This window comes from Drosophila bipectinata, chromosome 3R (genome assembly GCF_030179905.1).
Source record: "Drosophila bipectinata strain 14024-0381.07 chromosome 3R, DbipHiC1v2, whole genome shotgun sequence".
NCBI lineage: Eukaryota > Metazoa > Arthropoda > Insecta > Diptera > Drosophilidae > Drosophila > Drosophila bipectinata.
In genome coordinates, this window is record NC_091739.1 from 10683910 (window position 1) to 10703683 (window position 19774).

The following is a 19774-nucleotide window of genomic DNA, read 5'->3' on the forward strand; positions in this document are numbered from 1 at the left end:
ATCTTTTCAACTCGCCTGATAATCCGAGTTAGCGAATTCCCACAGCAACGAAATTCATGTCTTTTCAATGGAAATGGGATAAGCACAAAAAAAAAGGAAAGGAAAGGACTCCTCTGAAGGCGTCGCGGACAAAAAGAAAAGGCAACACATATTTTTCCGCTCTGTGGGGGGAAATGCACGAAATACATTTTCAATGCAAATGCGCGTGTGTGCGAGTGTGTGAACGTAAAATATACATAAAGGAATAAAATAAATTCACACGCAACTGTCAATGGTTGTGTATTTGCAAGGACTCTGCGTCCCACACCCCAGGCTCTGCCTCGTCCCCAGTCGAAGGTTGCCGCCGTGCCACCCACTTGGGCGTTCCCACGCGCCCGCCCACCAGCGTCTTCCATGGCGACGGCTGCTTGACTGTTGGGTCTTGGGTAATATTTTATGCAAATTGCAAGTTAAGTGTGAAAATAGTAGTGATTGGTTTAATTCAGCAATGTCAACCAAATGGACCGATTGGTGGGCCATGGGCGTTGGGTGCTTGAGTGGTTCTTGGTGGGTGTTGGCATTACAACAATAAAAAAGAGCCAAGAAAAAATCTGGAAAAAACGAAGCTGGGAAAGTGCAGAAGCAGCAGAAAATCAGCAGAACGGGGAATACTGAACACAGAATACTAAAATGACAATTTCCGAAACGAAGCACCCAAACCGACAAAAACAAGGCCATGAAATCGAGACTGGCTGTGGGCCATACTGCAAATGCACTTACTATCAAGAAGTTATTTTTACTTACTATCAATTTTTTTAAACTATTTTTTAAGGCTATAATTTTTATTCCTCCAATGAATTTTGGCATCGAACTCGCGTGTTTTAATGTTAAATTAGCTTTATTTCAGCTTAAAATTCACATGTTCCAGTTTTTATTGTCGATATACGATATATATGTCGAGATACGACTCTTTCAAATATTTTAACAACCCTAGCATTTACTTCTCTTTTTAAATTTAAATGAATATAAAAGTCGAGATGCCTTTTCTTCCCAAGAGTATTTGAAAAAGGCAACCAAATAAAAGCAATGCAGATTTTCATTGTCATGTAGCAAAGTCACTCGGCCCAGAAAGAGCAATGTGAGATGAGGGAAAAAGGGGAGACAGCGAAAGCAAAAACCAACAGCAATTTCAGGAGCATTTAGAGCAGTCGCCGGTCTGCAATCCTTTTTGTTTTTTATAAAATTTGTAGCAGTCTTTTTTGTCCACTCCCGACTTCGACTAGTGCGCTTAACCATTTAGCTGATGTAACAGCCCAGGCGAGCAGCCAACCACTCAGTCGGCCAACCACCAGACTCGCAAAAAAAAATGGAGGAAGATGCCCCACCCACCATCCGCCTTGCGGAATGTCCTTGTCAGCATTTTGCGCAGTGAAATTTTTGGTAAAATCTATTTTTCATCTTGGATTATGTGAATACATGAATAGGAAGCGAGAAGAATGGAAAGTTTTATTGTGACAGTTGAAGTTCGTTTCCTATGGACTTGCCCCCACACTTTCCCTACTGTAGCCATTTCAATGTGTTGTCCATCCAGGATCACATTAATCAAATATCCGCATAATTAATAGTCCTAGGTAATGCTGCCGGCTGCAATGACTGGCCATTTGAGCTCACTATGCACACATGATAGTAAGGAAAGTCCAAACAGAAAAATGAATTGCTTTTCATAAAATGTGTTATTCTGATTTTAATTAACAGGAAAATAAAATCGAAAAATGCATAATATAGATTTTCATCTCATAATTATAAAGTATACGCACCGTAACATGTTCGTTTAAAATTTGATATTTATTTGAAGAATATTCCAAATTCGCTTGTTGCGCTTTTTTTTTTGCTTTTGAAAAGTAGTCCGATTGTGCCAACAGGATTCGGGCTTCATTAGAACCGTGTTCACCAAATGCCAACCCGTATGGCATGCCTATGTAACATGCTCTGCGCTGAAAAGTATGCCATAAAGTATGCAATGCCCCTGGACGCACTTTTGTATGCCTGTGGGCGTACCTCTCTCGCTCTCTCTTTCTCCCTCTCTGTTGCACTCGTTGCATCTCTTTTTAGCCATTTCTCTTGCACCTTTCTCACCATTTCTGTCCCTCTGTGTGCACCTGCCTGCAATCGTAATTTCAATAAAAGTTGTTACGTGCACGTTGAAATTTTAATTGAAAGCTCCGACCACACTCACTCACACGTACTCATTTATTCGCACACTCGTATAGGCACACTACTATTCAAAATTTTAGAAATAAATCTCATATCTGCCTATTTTATGAATTTGGAATTCAATTTTACACTAAATAACCAACAAAAGTTACAATAAACTATTAAAATATTGGAATAATTAAAAGAAGAAATTGTAAGATACTCCCAATACATCATAAACATACATAGCTTTTTTGAAAGCAAAAAAATATTAACCTTCTGAAGCCTATTATTTTGACCTTTATTGTATACGTTGCAGAGAATCCTTTGGTGTCCTCGTCCGCGTCCTCGCTGAGCGTCAGCTGCTATCCTGCGACCCTCATCAGTGGAATTCCGAACAAAGCAGCAATGGGGACAACGAGCATGACATTTCAAATGCGTTGTGGCTAAGAAGATTATATTGCATCAGGTTTGATGATGAAAAAAATATGCGACACATGTGGCTCTGTTTTCATACACTCGTATGTACCATACATATGCAACTTCTTCGTATGAAAGTACATCGCTTGAAATTAACTACAACATGGCACATCCATGCAACCACAAGCCCCGTTTAAGCAGAACATGTTCGCTCATTAGCCAGCTGAGACAGGTGTTCAATTTTTGCCTTAAAAAGGGTTTTTGCCACAAGAAGCACCTCAAATGCAAAAATGCGGTTACCAGTAAGAACCTCTCCCTTTTTAAGCTGTAAAGATTGGTTGGCCATAAAAGTAAGAATAGTTTTCCTATAAAAGATATAAAAGAAAACACATTCAGTAATAGTTTTGAAAGGATTTATTTACTAAAAATTGATTTTTATAAAGCCCCCCTTCTAACTGAAGGCAAACTGAAAAGGAATAAAATGGTATTTTTATGAAAGCTTAAAGTGAGATATGCACTTTATTCTGAAGTGCGCCATCAAAGTCGGGGCCCGATTATCTAAGTAAAATATTTATTACTCGCCCAATCGGGCTTACCTTTCAATTGTCCTTATGGGGGACATTTTTCCGTGTAGTCATCGTCGGTCATCGGATTTGAAATGACAAGCGAGAAGCGATGAAACTTCGGAAGCCAGCTCCGAGGACCAACCGCAAACTAAGTCGTTAAAACAAAGAACCCTATCGGCTTACGGAAACTTTGTTGCAGCAGTGGAAGCAGCAGGATCAGGAGCAGTCCCAGACTGAAAACATGTTCGCCTCGGCCACTGCCAATTGCAAGTTTTGCATGTAAAGCGCCAAAAGTTTATGCTAAACTTTTGCCATTTTCTATAGATTCTTTTCGTTGGTCCTTTTGTCTTTGGTTGAATTTTAATTCCTCGAAAAAGTATGTAAATGTTGCCGACAGCCACTATCGAACGGCTCCGATGTCGTTAGATTTTATGTGCCAGGTTCCAAGGGTCTCCCCACAGACCGACCCTTTGCCCCCAACCAATCCGCCAATCTACATAGAAAGCTAGTTAAGCACACAACAAAATGTGGCCCAAATGAAGAGTTCTGGCCAGGCCCGAAGAGGCTGCGTAAACAAGGCATCACTTACATCCCAGGACAACGAGTTCCGAGTCAAGGCTCTCACAAGGCTTTTGAGCTATTTATCGAGCACTCGACTCAATGCAGCAATAAACCAATATCATCACTTGATGAAGCACAATTTCAAGAGCAGCAGCACTAAGTCTGCTCAAACATTTGAGGTCAGTGGACAATGGACCATGTACAAGCCCAAGAAGCTTCCGTCTGCCCCACTGCAGCATTAGAAATCAATAAAACTTTTCCCGCCAGCGCAGCTCTTATAATTGATGACTCTATAAACATACAACACCAAAAATAAATTATAACAGAGTACGAAGTCGACCGAATATGCAGAAAACTTTGTAAATTATGCAAATGCACTTGGCTATAGCTTGGCTGGTCTCTTTCAATGGAGTCCACTTGATTCCTGAAGGTCCTGAGATCCTGTGTGCGTCTAATGACGCAACACGCGCTGCTCAATGGGCCGAGTACATAATTCTCGCACTTGCGGCTGCAGTTTGTTCTGAACTTGTCCTTAAGGACCAAGCACACTGAAAGAAACTAAACATTTTACAATATTTTTAGCTCTGCTTTAACTTTCTATAATCCTTATAATCTAAAAGTTTATGTCCTTGAAAGTAAAACCTATTTTTGAAGTGTAATCTTGTCGGTCTAGTTCATCAAAGTTGGCTCGAACACAAATGAAAGTTTCTTGCCGCAGCCATGAAAAATGCATGGTGTCTGGACGTTGACTACCTGGCAGTCTACTAACTTGGCATTTTGTACCTGCCCATCTGGCCTGGCTCTGACAAGCGTTTTGGCAACGGCTTTGTAAAGTCAACTAACCAAAAATCTTTGGAGAGAACCCGAAAAGGGAATGCGGCAAATGCAAAAGCAAAGTTTCTCCTAAACTCTTTTGTGGCAACCGTACAGAGAGAAAAAAATAATAGACGTGTCGCGACTGAAAGTTTACAATTTACTTTTATTCTATTTTTTTTTAGGACTGAAGAGAACCATTTCCTATTTTCGACATCCCTTGGGCAAATGTGGCAAACATGTTCGTTAAGCAATTGCCCCAACTTTTTGGCCTTTCCGCCTCGAGGCAATGGACATAACTTTTTCGGAGACGAACGGCAGGTCGTAAATTTTCAAAAAATTTAAAAACAACAGCCACGAAAAGAGGAGCAGCTTGCAGAAATATTTTTCACTCGCTGACCGAAATTATTTTAAATCACCTGCTGCCCGGCATTTATCATTAGAGCCAGTCTCCCTAACGACCGCAGAAAGTCTTCAGCTCAACTCCCAGGGCGACTACAGCCAGAGCAAGATTTGCGAAAGAGCACTTTATTTTGGCCAAGCCATTGCCACGCCCTCTGCCCATCCTGCCCCATCCCCTGCCCCCATTGGCACTCTTTTCCACCCATACACTCATAATGCCGGCCACTGGTATCGGTACTGGAGCTTGTGATGTTATTTTGCCATTTTCGCGCTGCTTCATGGTTGGGGGAGAAACTGTTTTGTTATCACAGTGATAAATGGAAAATTATTTTGAATCGAGCAACTACTTAAAAGAATTCCCAAAGGTTGTAATAAATTTCTGGCCACACACACACAGACACACAATCCGCAATAAAGGACATGCGAGGAAGGACAAGTTGGTAAGACCGAATCCGAGTTGAGCTGGCTTGGTAATGTCCTTTCAGATAAAAAGGTGATTGACGAAGCGAAAGCAAAAGTCATGGCCGAAATTCCACTTAGCAATGCAGTTGTCGTTTTCGAAGAAGGACGAAAGTCCTGCCAAGTGCGGATTGTGCAGAGAATCGGATTTCTTCCTGCCATGCACTTAATTTGTATTGGGAGTTTGGGGCGAGAGACACTCAACCTTGAATAAGTTGAATAAAACTAAAAGTTTTCAAAAGGCAACATTGTAAGAAAAGTAGCCATGAAAAATATTCAAAAAGGTTCCTCAATTGCACAAAGAACAAGTTTTGAACGCCCTAAGCTTTAATTTTAATAAAATTGAAAGCCTGAAATTTATATTTTATTTTTTTCAACGGTGCAACATCCTTCTGAAAGACCAAGAGCTCCATGTAGATGCTCTATAGAAATCTCTCCGAGTCTCGGGGCAGATGGCTCTCCGAGCACAAAGGCACACTAAACCGAAGAGCTCACTCAACGAGCAGCACTAACAACATCTATTTTTATTTCATTAGGTAGAAAAATAGCCGGCAAGGTGAAGCCCCCGGCATCTTGGCCATCAAAACAAAGCGCCATACATTTGCGGGGGCGGAAACACCGTTCTGGCCACAAAAAGAAACTGTTTTCCGCTCCTCAATTACGTTTGCTTAATTTAAATTTGCTTCGAGTGCTTGGCAAGTGGTTGCGAGACATTAGCAGCAAATATTAGCAAATGCTTAAAGTTTTCCTCGAGTGGGCGTTTCAGTCGTCTTTTTCCCAACAAGCTCACTGTAGATTTATTCACTTACTAAAGACTGTCTCAGAGAAAAACTTCAAGATAATACTTCCTTTTTTGGAAGAAGAAAACACTTGCAAGAAAACACACAAGATCCGATCAGCAAAATGGACTTTGAAGACGAAGAAGAAGTGGTGACCCCACACTATACTCGCAAGTTTAGGATGCCAAGCGACCCCACGCTTTTGGCCGAATACGAGCTGTTTAAGCCCACCGCGGCCACCTTGAATCTGCACAGCGAACACAACCGCGAGATTTTCGCGGAGGCTTTCATCGAAGGTGGATTGGATACCCTGGAGCACCTGTGCGTGAAAAGCTTGGCCAAGTTGGGCACTCGCGGCATATCTCCAATGCTGGTGGAGAATCCGGAGCTAATGCGAGTGTTTTACGACGCCCTCGACGTGGAGTTGCCTCTAAGGTGCGTAGTCCTAGAGCTTTTTCGCAAAGATGTCCATTAAATTATGGATTTTTTCTAGGGAGTGTTATGTGATTGAAGACCAGCGTTTTTGGCGTCGTGTGGTTCTCAGCAAGACGCTGGACAAGACGCTGCACCTGAAGCATTGGAACGAGTTCGACTGGAAATCGGAGGGCGTGAGTCGGAAGTTCGTGGAGCTTGTGGAGGTCTGTCCAGTGAACATACAACCGGAGATGAAGCTCGCCCGGCTAGCGGGCAAGGTATGGGAATATGTGAACTCTATGCACGTGCGGAAGCTGCAGGCACTTCCCGATTTCAAGTTCGCCAAGTATCTGGACAGCGATGTCGATCAGGACATAACTTCTTCCTCGTCCGATGAGGAGTCGATCTCCAGCGACGAACCGGATACTGACCTGGGATTGGATGAGGAGGAGGGTGACGAGGGGGATAGCGTTACTAAGGTGCCTGAGATACAATTCTGGCGGATGGGCAGCGCAAATGACGAAAGCAATGACCGTCGTGCTGAGCGACGGAAAAGAAATGCTGCCCGTCAGGAAGCCCGAGATCAAATTGCCCAAAGGCGACTGGAGCATTTGGAGCGACGACAGAAACTCTTGGATGCCCGACAGGCTTTAGCCAATCCCCCACCGAAACCAAAAAAGAAAAAGAAGAAAAAGTCACCACCCATACAGGATGTGTTCAATATTCCAGTGGAGGCTGAGCCCGAGGACGACGAGGACACAAAGCCGGATCACCGAAACAAGACGCTGCTGTTGGACAGGATCAAGCGATATAATTATCCCGACGAGCACTGTCACCACATCGACTTGGGTATTGTGAGGATCTTTAGGAATTTGGTGTCCTTCACCTTGGAGTTTTTGGGACCCCCAGATGTTCATAATTATCATAAACGCCTCATAAAGTTTTCATATGGCGACATGGTGCGCCTGGGTCGGGGACTGCGCTGCCTGTCCTGCCTCAAAACCTTCAGGCTTCGGAATTCTCGTCTCAATGCTCGGAAACTACGAATCCTGGCCCGCAGCCTGCGAGCAATGGAGTCTGTGGAGGAGTTGGACTTCGGCTATGATCTGATGCCAGACGACTGCCACGAGGCACTGCGATACCTGTTGGATCGACCTGTTATGTTCCGCATGCTCCAGCTGGAGTACAACAGGCTCGGCAGTAACACAGCGGCGGTGTTGAGCAAGGCCATGACACAGGAGAACCAGGACGGTGTGTTGGAATATCTCGGCTTGGCCCACAACCCCCTGAACGAGGCAGCTTTGCACACGCTCTTCCAGGGCATTATCGGTACACCGCACGTGCTGGCCCTGAACATTTCTGGGATCGACGGAGGCAAGGGCGTGGGCGCCTTGGGCCGAGAAATCGGATATTTTCTGCGAAATCATGCGCCGCTCTTAAGTCTGGAAATGGCATCAATCAACATCGGTGTCTCTCAGGGATATCTGCTTTTGAGAAGCTTGGAGACAAATCAGAGGGTAATTTGAAAAAACAATATGACTTTCAAACTTGGCTAAATAGTTTCATGTCTTGCCTTTTACAGGTATTATATGTGGATTGCCGGGAATGCGAATTGGATAACGATCAGGAGTTTGAGGCCGACATTATAGTGCGTCGCAACAACTACATATTCAAGAACATGCATCATGGGGAGAACCTGTGCGCCGTCGTGAAGGATCGACGTCATCCTATTGTCCAACGGATCGAGGACTACGATTCTGCCAGAAAGGAGTGCGTTCTGAAACGACCGCCTCCATTGCCTCCCACTGAAGAAGCTGCGCCGGTTGTGGTCGAGGAGAAGAAGGAGGAGGAGGAGCGCGACATCTGGGCCATTCTTGGGATAGTAACCAAGCCGAAAGCGTCTGTGATGGCAGTGGAGGAGCGGAAGACCGAACGCTTTTCATCCATCAGGCTGGCGCCGTTCGAATACAACCCCAACTCCTTCAATCTTGACCAGTTTCGAGAGTCTGTTTATTTGCCAGGTCCTGGAAATCGATTTTTCTACCTGCAGAAGAACAAAATGCCCTAATTCCTACTGTCTTTGCTATCAGTCCTCGGAATAATTGTCTAACATTGTACACTGACTATATTTCGGAGCATTAAAGACGCCACTTAGCCGGCAGCCGAGTCTGTAGCTTTCGAGGACTAAGTCTTCCGCTGGTCGTTCGACCTAATGGTCACTTTAAACCCTTGCCGTAAAGTGCTGTGCTGGCATAAACGGGAATCTAATTAAGTCCCTGGCCACGCCCACAAAACCGGAGGGCCACACTTCATTTGAAGGTCACTGTGGAGGGCCACGAGCAGTGCAAGTGCAACAAAGTTGAGCTGTTTGCATTAAGCAGCGCAGATTTGGTCAACAGTGTCGCCAATTTAGTGCTGCTCCCTAGCCATTTTCCATTTGGGTTCCGACCCAAGTCGCTGACATTGGACCACTAAGCCATAAAAACGGCCAAGGAGTGGGAGACACTTGGAAAAAAAATCCATGAATTTATAAAAGTGCTTCTTAAAGAGGTTTCTTTTGTAAAGTCATATTTATAAGAGCCCTATTTGCAGATTAGTTAATGAACTTTATTATTTCAAGTGTGAAAGAGCCAAAAGGCATATGAAACTTGTCCTACTTAGAAAGCCAAAGCTCAGCAAGAATAAACAAATTAATGCATTGGCCCGGTTCGCCCTGGGTAATGTATGTCTATCTACCAATTGGGAGGCGTTTCCACCGAATGGCTGGCTGAGTGTAATGAGGATAAGGAGCGGGGACATTTCATGGCTCCATCTCGTCAGGATTCCCATGAAAGAAATATGCGCGCATGTAATTCAACTTATCAACGCGCCGAGCCACAAACTTTTCTCATCTACTTAACGCAGATAAGCGGCCGCCTTTTTTCGCCATGTTTACTGGCTTCTAATTTGCCCCGCCACAGATGTATATGCATTATATACATAGATCCAGATACATATACTGGCGAAGCGTTGATGGCGTTAACTTAATTTTCAGCCAGCACTCGACTCGAGACTAGAGACTGGAGACTGGCGAGGCGGGAAAAAAGTTGCCAACATTCCGGCATGAAGAGGGGCGGCCGCCGACTCGCTCGACTTTTTCTGACTTCTCTTGTGTGAAATAAAATTAACTAAATACGCTCACGAGTAACATTCATAATAAACATTAAGCAGCAAGGACCAGCAAAAAAAAAACTCGAATAAATATAAAAAATAATATTTGCCAGACTCCAGACTCCTTTTTGCGATTACGCCGCCCAGGCAGTGTGGCCAGCGTTTTTGGGTTTCTGTGGGAATGCGAGCGGGTGAAATTATGGCATAAGTTACTTAGGAGTAAAGCTGGCTTCCTGTCCCTGCCCCAGACCCTAGCCCCAGCCCTTAGCCTCGCCATCTTCAGCCCCTTGACAGCATCAACTTGGCTACACTTTACTTTTATGTGGCGCGCTCGGAATGTACTCCGAAATAAAGATACAGATACAAAGATACGCAGCAAGCGCCCAGATACAAGCACATTTGTAGCGATAAGCGTCATAAAGTTATCGTAAGTAAGCTCCAAAAAAAAAATGGCCAAGAAATAGGAGAAACCGGAAGGAAAAGCCAAGCTCGCGCGACGAAATTCCAAATACCCTAGGAGACTGGAAGTCAAACAGGATCATATAAAATTTTAAACAAAAACTCGAAAACTACAAATAAACCATAAAGTGAGGTAGTAAAGTAAGAAAGTTTAATAAAAACATTTCCAGCACCATCACAAATTTAAAGGACTCGAAATATCCACAAAAGAGAAAAGGAAGCAGAAGCCACAAGTTAAAGGAATCTTTGTTTTTTCGAGGGGGGGTGAACACAAATAAAACTATGACAAGGACGTAACTTTTAGCTCTGCCATCGCCCATCAGCCATTCCCCAATGGGTCGGAGTGCCCGGGGTCCAGCAGCAAGTCAATTACGCAGTGCCCGCCAAGATTCGCGCTTTCTTGCCAGCCACCAGCCACCGTTGTCAGTTTAATGAAAGCTTTGCCAGTGCATCGACGTATCTGCCAAATAGCTGGGGCGAATCAGTGGGATTTATTTTCCTCAGAGCTTCCCCATCTTGCTTAATAATTATTACTTGGACAACCTTTCATTTGATAAACTTATTTAAGACTCCTGCCCTTTTTCTTTTAGCTGATATTAATTAATAAAACATGTTTGCAATCACTCTGACTCTGATCCTGGCATAGTAATATCTCTGCATGGCAAATACCCCTTTTCAATAATGTAATTTTAATATGTAAATTCTTGGTATTAAGTTTACAGAAGTGGCATTTTTAATTTTACATTTAATATATTTTCTACCTCTGCAGGAATTCCCCCCAACAGTGTAAATATGAAATTTTAAAACGAAATAACTTTAATTAAAACCCGCTGCCTGGTGGACTTAATGAATTCCAAGGACTTCAAGGTGAGTTGCCACTTATGCCGCTGCATTGTCTTTGAGCCTCGTTAATTTGTTGTGTGCGAGTATATTAAATCGGTGTAATGGTGATAATCTGTTGGGGAATTAATTTAAATTGGTGCACTGTATGTATGTACGCAGGCCGAAGGAATATCAAAAAATCAAAAGAGATACTGGCTGGCTGACTACTGGCTGGGAAGGAAGCCAGTGAGTGGAGAGAAATCTTTACAATTTAATTCACTGGATGAGACCGAGCTGAGCCCTCTGACGGTGCCCACTCCCCCACTGAAGCCTGCCACCTGTCTGTCGTTAATAAAACAACTTGCTCTCGTATATTAAACATATATGTGTGTATATTTGTATAAACGGCTCCGAGTCAAGCTGTGCTTAAATGACAAGCGGACATGCATAAGTGACAGTGAAATGTTGCACTCGCAGCAGCAAATGTGCATTGCTCGGTCTGCCACTCCTCTCTGCCGTGGGTCCTTGTAATCGTTGGTCATCCATTCAGGTAAATAAATTTGTGCCGAGTCCTGCTTTTGTGGAGCTCTTAAAATTATTAAAGAAATGTAAAAATATTTCTGTCGATTAAGGCAGTATACATTTTATTAACAAGATGACACTGACTTGAAAGAAAAGAGTCCAAGGCAGTAAATAAGTGACCATTGGGGTAACATAAAAACGTGATGTTGCTACGGGAGACAACTATAAAAGGCTATCTTCTGAAGAAAATCTTCTGAAAGAAGAGTCATTCAATTTTTTGAATGAACTTGATAATTTAATTGGGTATATGAGATCATCTCAATATCCTGTATTCAACAGTCTAAGCCGGAATATTTGATTTCCCAACTCAACTGTTGCTCGAATTGAGCAATTTTTCCATTAAAGCGGAAAATTTTATTTTATTTCATTTCAAGCGGAACACACCCACGTGTATAAGCCAATGCGAGTGTGCACCTCCACCGGCAGTCGGCAGCAACGGGAAATGCATCGCACTTCCGTCATCAAATAGCAATTTTGCAAACATTTGCAATTACTTTTCCGAGTCGATCCGAATATTGTATTGATTCCATGCAAACAGCCCACGGGAATGCAATTTTCCATCACCTTGGCGAAAGAATGCTCATCACATTAACACTGAACCCAGTCAGAAGCTGCCATGAACTTCCTTCTCAAAAGAGTTGCAAAGACGGTCGAAGGGAATGTCAAATATTAAAAGCCTTAAACTATGCAGAGTTTGTACTCGGCCGACTCTTTTTATGACAAAAAGGAAAAATCCTGGGGGAAACAGAGCAAACTAAAAGCCAAATCAACCCGACGGTCCGGCGTCCAAACAACAAATGGCGGTTAGAACCATTTCGGGGGTTCAAAGTGTGTGTTGTGTGTGTTTGGGAGGGTACAAAAAAGATAAAAAAAAAAAACAAAAAGCAACTTTAGTTTTTGACATCCGGTCCATTTAGCCAACACGACGACGACAACAACCTGGCAGCAATCAGTCGCATTTTCCGGCCCGGCTTCTGGCTGTGGTTGTCATGCATTTTAAAGCACCCTCGACAAAAGTTGATTTCTCTTTTGACCCATTATGAAATTGCTCTGGCAATTTTGCATAAACAAATTACAAAGCAAACACAAACGCTGACCTTTCAGCAACTGGGATACTCACAGCCAAGGAATGAAAGTTCCCAGCAGAAAGCCGAGTTCCAAACACTCACAATCAGAATCAGAATCAGACAACAACCTGCTTCTTCTGCTTTTGTCAGCCGAAACTGGGCAACTTTTTATCAGGCTGTTTGCATAGGATCAAACAAGAAAGCAAGGATAGCGCGTGCATCCCAGGGCAATTTTATTGAGTCCTTTAAGTTTTTAGTAAATAACACAAAAGCAACTCAAAGGCGTCAACAAATTGCCAGTAAATGTTGGGCGATGCGTAACATTTGGATGATCAATCGGCAGGGGAAAGAAATGGGTTGTCGTTGTCCGGAGTCCCGGAGTCCGAACGGCTTTCAAGGAATTTGTGTCCTAGTTTGCTTTAATTTTCATCCGAATTGATTTCCATTAATGCCCCCTGGGAGGGCAGCAGGCCAGGGTTATAAAACATGGAACAGTTTTGCCATGCAAATGATGCATAAAGTTTTGGGTCATTCTCCGGAATTTATGTATTTGCGTGTGTGTGAGCCAGTGAAGTGTTTGACCTCTGATTGAGAGCTTTGCTTGGCATGTCGGCCAAGTTGGCTCCAAACTCAAATTAAAACCCCAAAGCGGTCGAACAAACTTGGCCAGGATTTGTGTGCTCTCGACAGTTAATCGGTTTCATGAATTCACAGTTCACATCCCAGTCAAGAAAACTATGGTTAGTAAATATTTTATAGTTCCATAGTATGGTATAGTTTCGATTTAAACTATTTTAAACTCTTATATTATTCATAAAAAATGGAAAAGAACTCGACAAGAACTGCTTTCATAATCAAATCAAGGGCTAAGTGACTTTAACAGACATTGGCAGCGGATCAATTATGATATCCCCCTGATGTGGCCTTCAACATGCAAGGTATATCCATATACAAGCCACAACCAATCATAAGGCATCTAGAACGTGTGCATAATTCAGATCAACTGTCTGCACTTCGCTTGGGCAAAATCTGAAAAATGGACTTGGGGCCACGAGGAGGGACTGGACTCGCAATTGCGATTTCATTGCGATGCATTTAGGCCAATACTGACCGCATGCCAAAGCAACCGACCACACAACAACTATGATGGCCTATGAGATTCCATCACAAATTGATAGATAGATAGATGCATCCATGAAATGGAAAATACATTCAATAAGTTTTAGACATGTTTTCTCCATTACATCATTTAAGTGCTCATGGCAAAGAAGTCTGAATATTGAGGAAAATAAATTCCGGAGCGAAGGAGGTTTTCGGACGTTTGACATGCTAATCCACTGAAGAGCACACATGGCCATCCGAGCTAAAAACAGATTCTCAGGTGGGCGTGGAGCAGAAGGTAGCTCGAGTAGCAGGTAAACACAGTGGCCAAGTGCCCATCGAAGCCGAAGTTCCATCCTCCGCCGGCAGGCCTAAGCGAGGTGTAAGCCCGTTTTTATACTGTTAACCCGTTCGAAAAAAACGAGAGGAGAGCACGATAAGAGGGCTAGCTAAAAGCATCTGCAGATGCACTTGGAAAATGCAAGCTCTAAACTAATCCCAAGAATTTCCAAGCAAAATCTACTCGAGTTATATGCCACAATCGTATTTTTTTGTGTGTATTATTCATGCTCCGTCGAGGTCCACGCATGCAGGCTGTTTTCTCACCGGATCCTACGGACAGGATTCGCAAAGCGCTGGCCAAATATTGACCAAACTGCTAAAGCATTCAAAATTGGTCAACAAGCGCAGGAAGTGGACAAGGAAGTCAAGTCCTCAAAGGATTCTCTGCTGGTCTGCTTGTTTGTTGCGAGCCAGCATTAGCTCATGCAGAATAAGGCGATTCAAGCATTTTCTCCACCTTGCACATCATTTGCATGCACCTATATTCTTGCTTTACCATTCCTGCTATCGCCTGCACTTAGCCTTATTAATTCCCGAGTCGATGCTTCGATTTATTATGAAACTGGCGGTGGCAGGACAATGAGCTGCGCCAAGGATTTGTGCCAGGCGGTGGATCAAAGCCATACCGGAAACCGGAAACTGCTAACGGAAATGTACTTTGTCTTTTTGGCGGCGACGGCGTAGTTGGAAAATACTTGGCGCAAAGTATGTCGAGCACAGGCACCTCCACTCCACCCACAGAGGCAACAAAAACAGACCCACCAGCCGAGTCGATGGCATTGCCATGAGCCTGCCTCACTGCCGAAGGCCCATTTGGATAGAAGCCAAGACAAGTCGAGCAAAGACAGGCCAAGAAGGGGAAATGGCTTGCAGGCTACCAAAGTTCACTGAGAAGAATTACCTATTTATTTTATGTTTTTTTAGACTTCAAATTATAGGGCAATAGGATATAGGATTTGGGAAACTATCAAAGTATGATTAACTTTTGAATTATTTAGAGTAATGTCTGTATTAATTATCTTCAGTGTATCCCTCCCTTCCTGCCACTTCCTTAGCTCTCCTCTTGCCACACCGCTGCTGCATTTATGCTTCTTAACAAGAATATTTGTCATTTGCTGTTAGCATTTTGGCTAAATGCGAAATTAAATGAAGTGGATTTACATATTTCGTAGCCGGCTGTACTTTTAAGTACACATGGCGGGGATCCCCCGCCAAGTGGGTCCCCTCCCGAAAACTAGAAGCTCTTCCTTGTGCTGGCATGTGTAGGAAAAGTCCTTGTGCCATCCTGCCACCCCTCTCGGGGCGTGTGTTTGCAGCTGCTGCGGAAAATAACTTTTTAATGAGATAAACTCGTTGATTTCTAGATTCTGAGCGCTGTGGTTTCTTGGGTGGACCGAACCGCCTGAGCCGGCGTCTTCCCCGCGGATTACACAAAGTTGCAAAATTTTCTGTGACAAATTTATTTGTGTGCCGCATTATATTGCTCTGGCCCTCTCTTCCTTTATGTCCTGCGTACACATATATTTATTTCTATGTGTGTCTGTGTGTGGGAACTTAATGAGCTAGCAGACTGTTAAAGTAGCTCAACAGCTGCTGTCGCCATTGCAGTCATTCCTTTCCTTGAGCCTTGAGCCAGCCTCTGTCGCGAAATTAAATTCAAATATTCCGCTTCTGCAGCCTCCGTTATAATTTGCCAAAAACTTTTGCCATTTTGGCAACTCTACAATTCGGGAAGACGTATGAAATGGGCCAAATGTTTGGCCGCATTTAAAAATGAATGAATATGTGCATTTGTTAGAGCACCGTTTCCTCCAAGGAGTAGCGTTGTAGCTATTAGATATTTAGCAGCCTGGTTGAGCGACTTGGCAAAAAGTTTAGACAACAAGTTGCGGAAGTAACAAAGTAAGAAGTTGGGGAAAAAATCTACAGAACTTGGATCAGTTCTATGAATAATTAAGTAATTTCTGATTCACTATTTTGTATGGAATACATTTTTCAATAAAAATATACAGTAAACACCATAATGTAACTCATAAACCACCATCAAAGATATCCTTTTCAATATCCAAGCCAAATATTGACCATCAACCACTAGGTGGCCGGGCTTTCTTCATTGTGGCGAGTGCAGCTGGATTTAATCAAATTATGAACGATGTCACCGTAACTTTGCGACTCGCTCCTACGGATATATTAAAAATCTATTTAAATATTCACATTGCAGCCGTGTCCAGGACCGTTCATCCTATGGCATAATAAACTTTGATAACAAAATTTACTTGGCAACATTTCGTTAATAAAGCACCTCCCCCCTTTCAGAGCCCAGCCCACCGAAAAGCCCGGCGAGATCCTTCACGTTGTGCGTTATACTTTTAATAAGTTGCGACGAGCTGACGACAAAAAAGTTATCATTTATTAAAATTTTTGTCTTTCCAACGTAATTATAATAGTTTGATAAAACATCCTGCGCGACATCCAATACCCCCACCCACCTCACTCACTCCCATCTTTGTGCGTTGCTCCATGACATTTTCACTTCCTTCTTTCAATTTTTTTTTTTTTTTGGTACAAAGTTTCGCCTTTAATTTCCCTTTATAATGTTTCAAATTATTAAAAATTTATGCTTTCAACTGAAAGTAATTGAAAATGTTCAATAACTGCTGAGAGGGACAAAGAGTTATGGTCGCCATCTAAAATGGCTATGACTATGGCCACGGCCATGGCTATGGCTATCGCTATTGGCCGCTGTGAGCTGTTTTTTGATGGCAGACAAAGTTGCAGCCAAGTGGCAGAGCGCAGTCATCGACAATGACGACGGCGATGGCGATGGCTCTTTGAACCCGGTTGTGTAGTAAAAATTGCAGGCAACACTAAAAGTTAAGTGCGTCATCGTTGTCGCTGACATCGTTGCTCAAAACTGCTGCTTCTGGTTATGCTTCAGATTCTGGTGGCTGCCATAGTTTTTAGCAATTTCCGTTGCCTCTGTTTTATATAATTATGCGCACAGCGAAAATTATTAATGAGTCTCGGACGTGCCTTTGTTCCGCCAGCCATTGATAGTCCAACTCCCCACTGAGGACACCCTTTGAAGTCAAGACACAGTGGGTTTTTTCAAACTGCAGGAGATTCATTAAATACAAGACAAATAATTATGCTCAAAGAAAGTTATAAGAATGAAAAAGAAAATAAAAGATTTAACTTTTAGTTAGATTTATTTCAATATATACTACTTTCTCTTGTCCGCCTCACCCATTGACATCTTGATCCTCGTGTCTTGTATGAATATCAATTAACAAACAGCAGACCAAAAGTCAAATCCCCAGCCCCAGGCAAAAAATAGAAACAATTGACAGCGCCCCATGACACGGAGGATAGCACCTGTCCGGGGGCTTAGAGCCAATCAAACACTCCGGGCCAGGGGTAAGGTGGGCTGGGAAGGACAACCGCATCTCTCAATAATAAAAGTAAACAAATTAAAACAGACAACAGGCTGGCAACAAAAAAAAGACAGCCACAAGCAGGGAAAACTTTCAGCCGTGAAACGACAAAAGTTCGCCAGGTGCAGGCTGATAGAGTGCCGGCCTGGGTGGGGTGGCTTTGGTGGGGCGTTGTGGTGGTGCCTTCCAGGGTGGTGTTTCGCCAGTGGCCGTGAGATTCGCACGCAGTTTAGCTGACGACGCGTAAGTCCATAAAATCCGCACTAATCTTCCAGCGCGAGTTTCGACAAAACGCCAAACACTTTTTGTCAAATCATCCAAACACCTGATGTCTTGCTCAGGCCGTGAGGCCCAACAAGTGTGGGGGCAGATTATGGGGCAGGGTGGGTGTGTGGTTCCAGTGGAAACAGTGGCTGGCTAACAGCGGATTCATAAAAACGCTTTGTCACTGGGCAATTTCCGGGCGGAAATAAACGAGCTCGTCCTTCGGCCTCGTGGCGAGTGTAATAATAGATTTTTTGCCAAGTTGTTAAAATTTCCCTACTCCCACACAAGCTCATCCACTCACCGCCAGACCCAGAACTCCGAGAATCCAAGAGCCAGAAGGTCCTCGGAGTAAATAAGTCGAAAGAAAAACAATTAAGGCAGATAATAATAATATGAAGAACCGGCAATGCGAGCCGTTGAAAAAATGGAAGAAAAAAACTTTCACTTTGGCTCATTTTCACATTCAGAACTTTGCATTTAACTTTTGGCTGCTCTTTACTTTTTTTGGTTCTTTTTTCCATCATTTACCCTTGATTAAGAAAAATAAATGAGAAAGGAGGGTAGTTTTCTTTAAATATTTAAGGATATATGGAAGCTTTTATGACTAACAATTTTTATACTTCACAGAAAACTGTTTAGTAGAAAAAGAAATGAATATTGGGAGAAAACTATTATAAATAAGTATTATAAAAAGATTTAAAGACCGATTTTTAAGACCGAGTTTTGATATAAGCCCTGTGAATGATTTCAACCATTTGTTCTGGCCCATTTGGAGGCACTACTCGATTTCATTTTTCCCAACGCTTTACGTCGACGGCACCAAAGTTTCTTAGCAAGAAAATACCTTGCAAGTGAGAAATACAAACTTACGCACGAGGGTATCCCCCATGCAGGCCCACGCAGGAGCCCCCAATGAACAATTTTGGTTCGGGGTCATTTTCAGGGAAAAAGAGATGGAGGTCTTGCCTAATTGCTGAAGCTTTTGTGGCGCTTCCCCGCGCTGCCCGCTAATAGAAATTTAATGGAAATGAACACGTGCGGCAAAAATTTTTATGTTTCCTAAGTATGCTGCTGAAAAATTCATGTCGGGGGCCACTTGACAGGCGACTTGATCGGCAACCGATGAGCCAGGCCAGGTCAAGAGAAGATGGGTGTTGGCAACGGCTATAAATATAAACGCCAGTTGGGTGTGGATGTGGATGTGGTGGGGTGCCAAAACTTTCACCACATTGGCAGAAAGCATTTATTACGCTGTGCGTCCTTTTCAATTATTCAGGCGCGGCATCCGCTGCGTCCTTAAAGGATGCTAAATAATGTACAATCCTCTGCAGCTGCATTATATGAAAATGCATGTACTTTCCCAGAGAAAGGAAGAGCCAGCTGACGTGCGTCCAAGGAGCGCGACATTCGCGCCCTTGTTTTGCCAAATGGCAAAGTTTTATTTCCGCGCTGCACTCAAATGAAAAATAAATATGACAGGACGTCGCACTCGCAGACGGAGCCCAGGACAAAGACACTTGCATATTAAATGATTTTAAATAGTCAAGACAATGCAGCTGCTGCTCCTTGCTCCCAGCCCTCAGATCCCAGCTCCAGTTTCACTTGGAGTTCTATTTTCTGGAAGATGGCACTGCCATTGCCACTGCCACTATAGCAGTGCCACAACTACTGCTGCTGCGTCAGCACCGCATTAGGTTTATAAATTAGAAATGATGGGACCTTGCACCAAAGGGACCTTACTTACGGTTCGCTAAGAGGCGAACCCGACTCTGACATACCAATTAGATTTATCTGAAAACTTATTCGCAAAACACTTGGCCATATATTTTTGTTAACACTTTGGATAGGAAAGAAAAGACAATCGAAGGGTTTGTAATGGTAGGGTAGTGCCATAGTGCCATACTACCCTTTCTCATACCCTTTAAAGTTAAATAGTAGGTTTTAAGCTTTCGAGCAAAGGCTCA

At 43.2% G+C, this 19774-nt stretch overlaps 1 protein-coding gene across 1 annotated transcript; it reads left to right on the plus strand.

Annotated features, from left to right (window-relative positions):
* Nucleotides 1-6197: 6197 nt before the first annotated feature.
* On the plus strand, nucleotides 6198-8758 carry LOC108129322 (uncharacterized). The gene is made up of 3 exons (XM_017247285.3): nucleotides 6198-6607; nucleotides 6666-8103; nucleotides 8169-8758. The coding sequence occupies exons 1-3, from the start codon at nucleotides 6297-6299 to the stop codon at nucleotides 8652-8654; spliced, it is 2235 nt and encodes a 744-aa protein (XP_017102774.2). The 5' UTR covers nucleotides 6198-6296; the 3' UTR covers nucleotides 8655-8758.
* Nucleotides 8759-19774: the final 11016 nt, after the last annotated feature.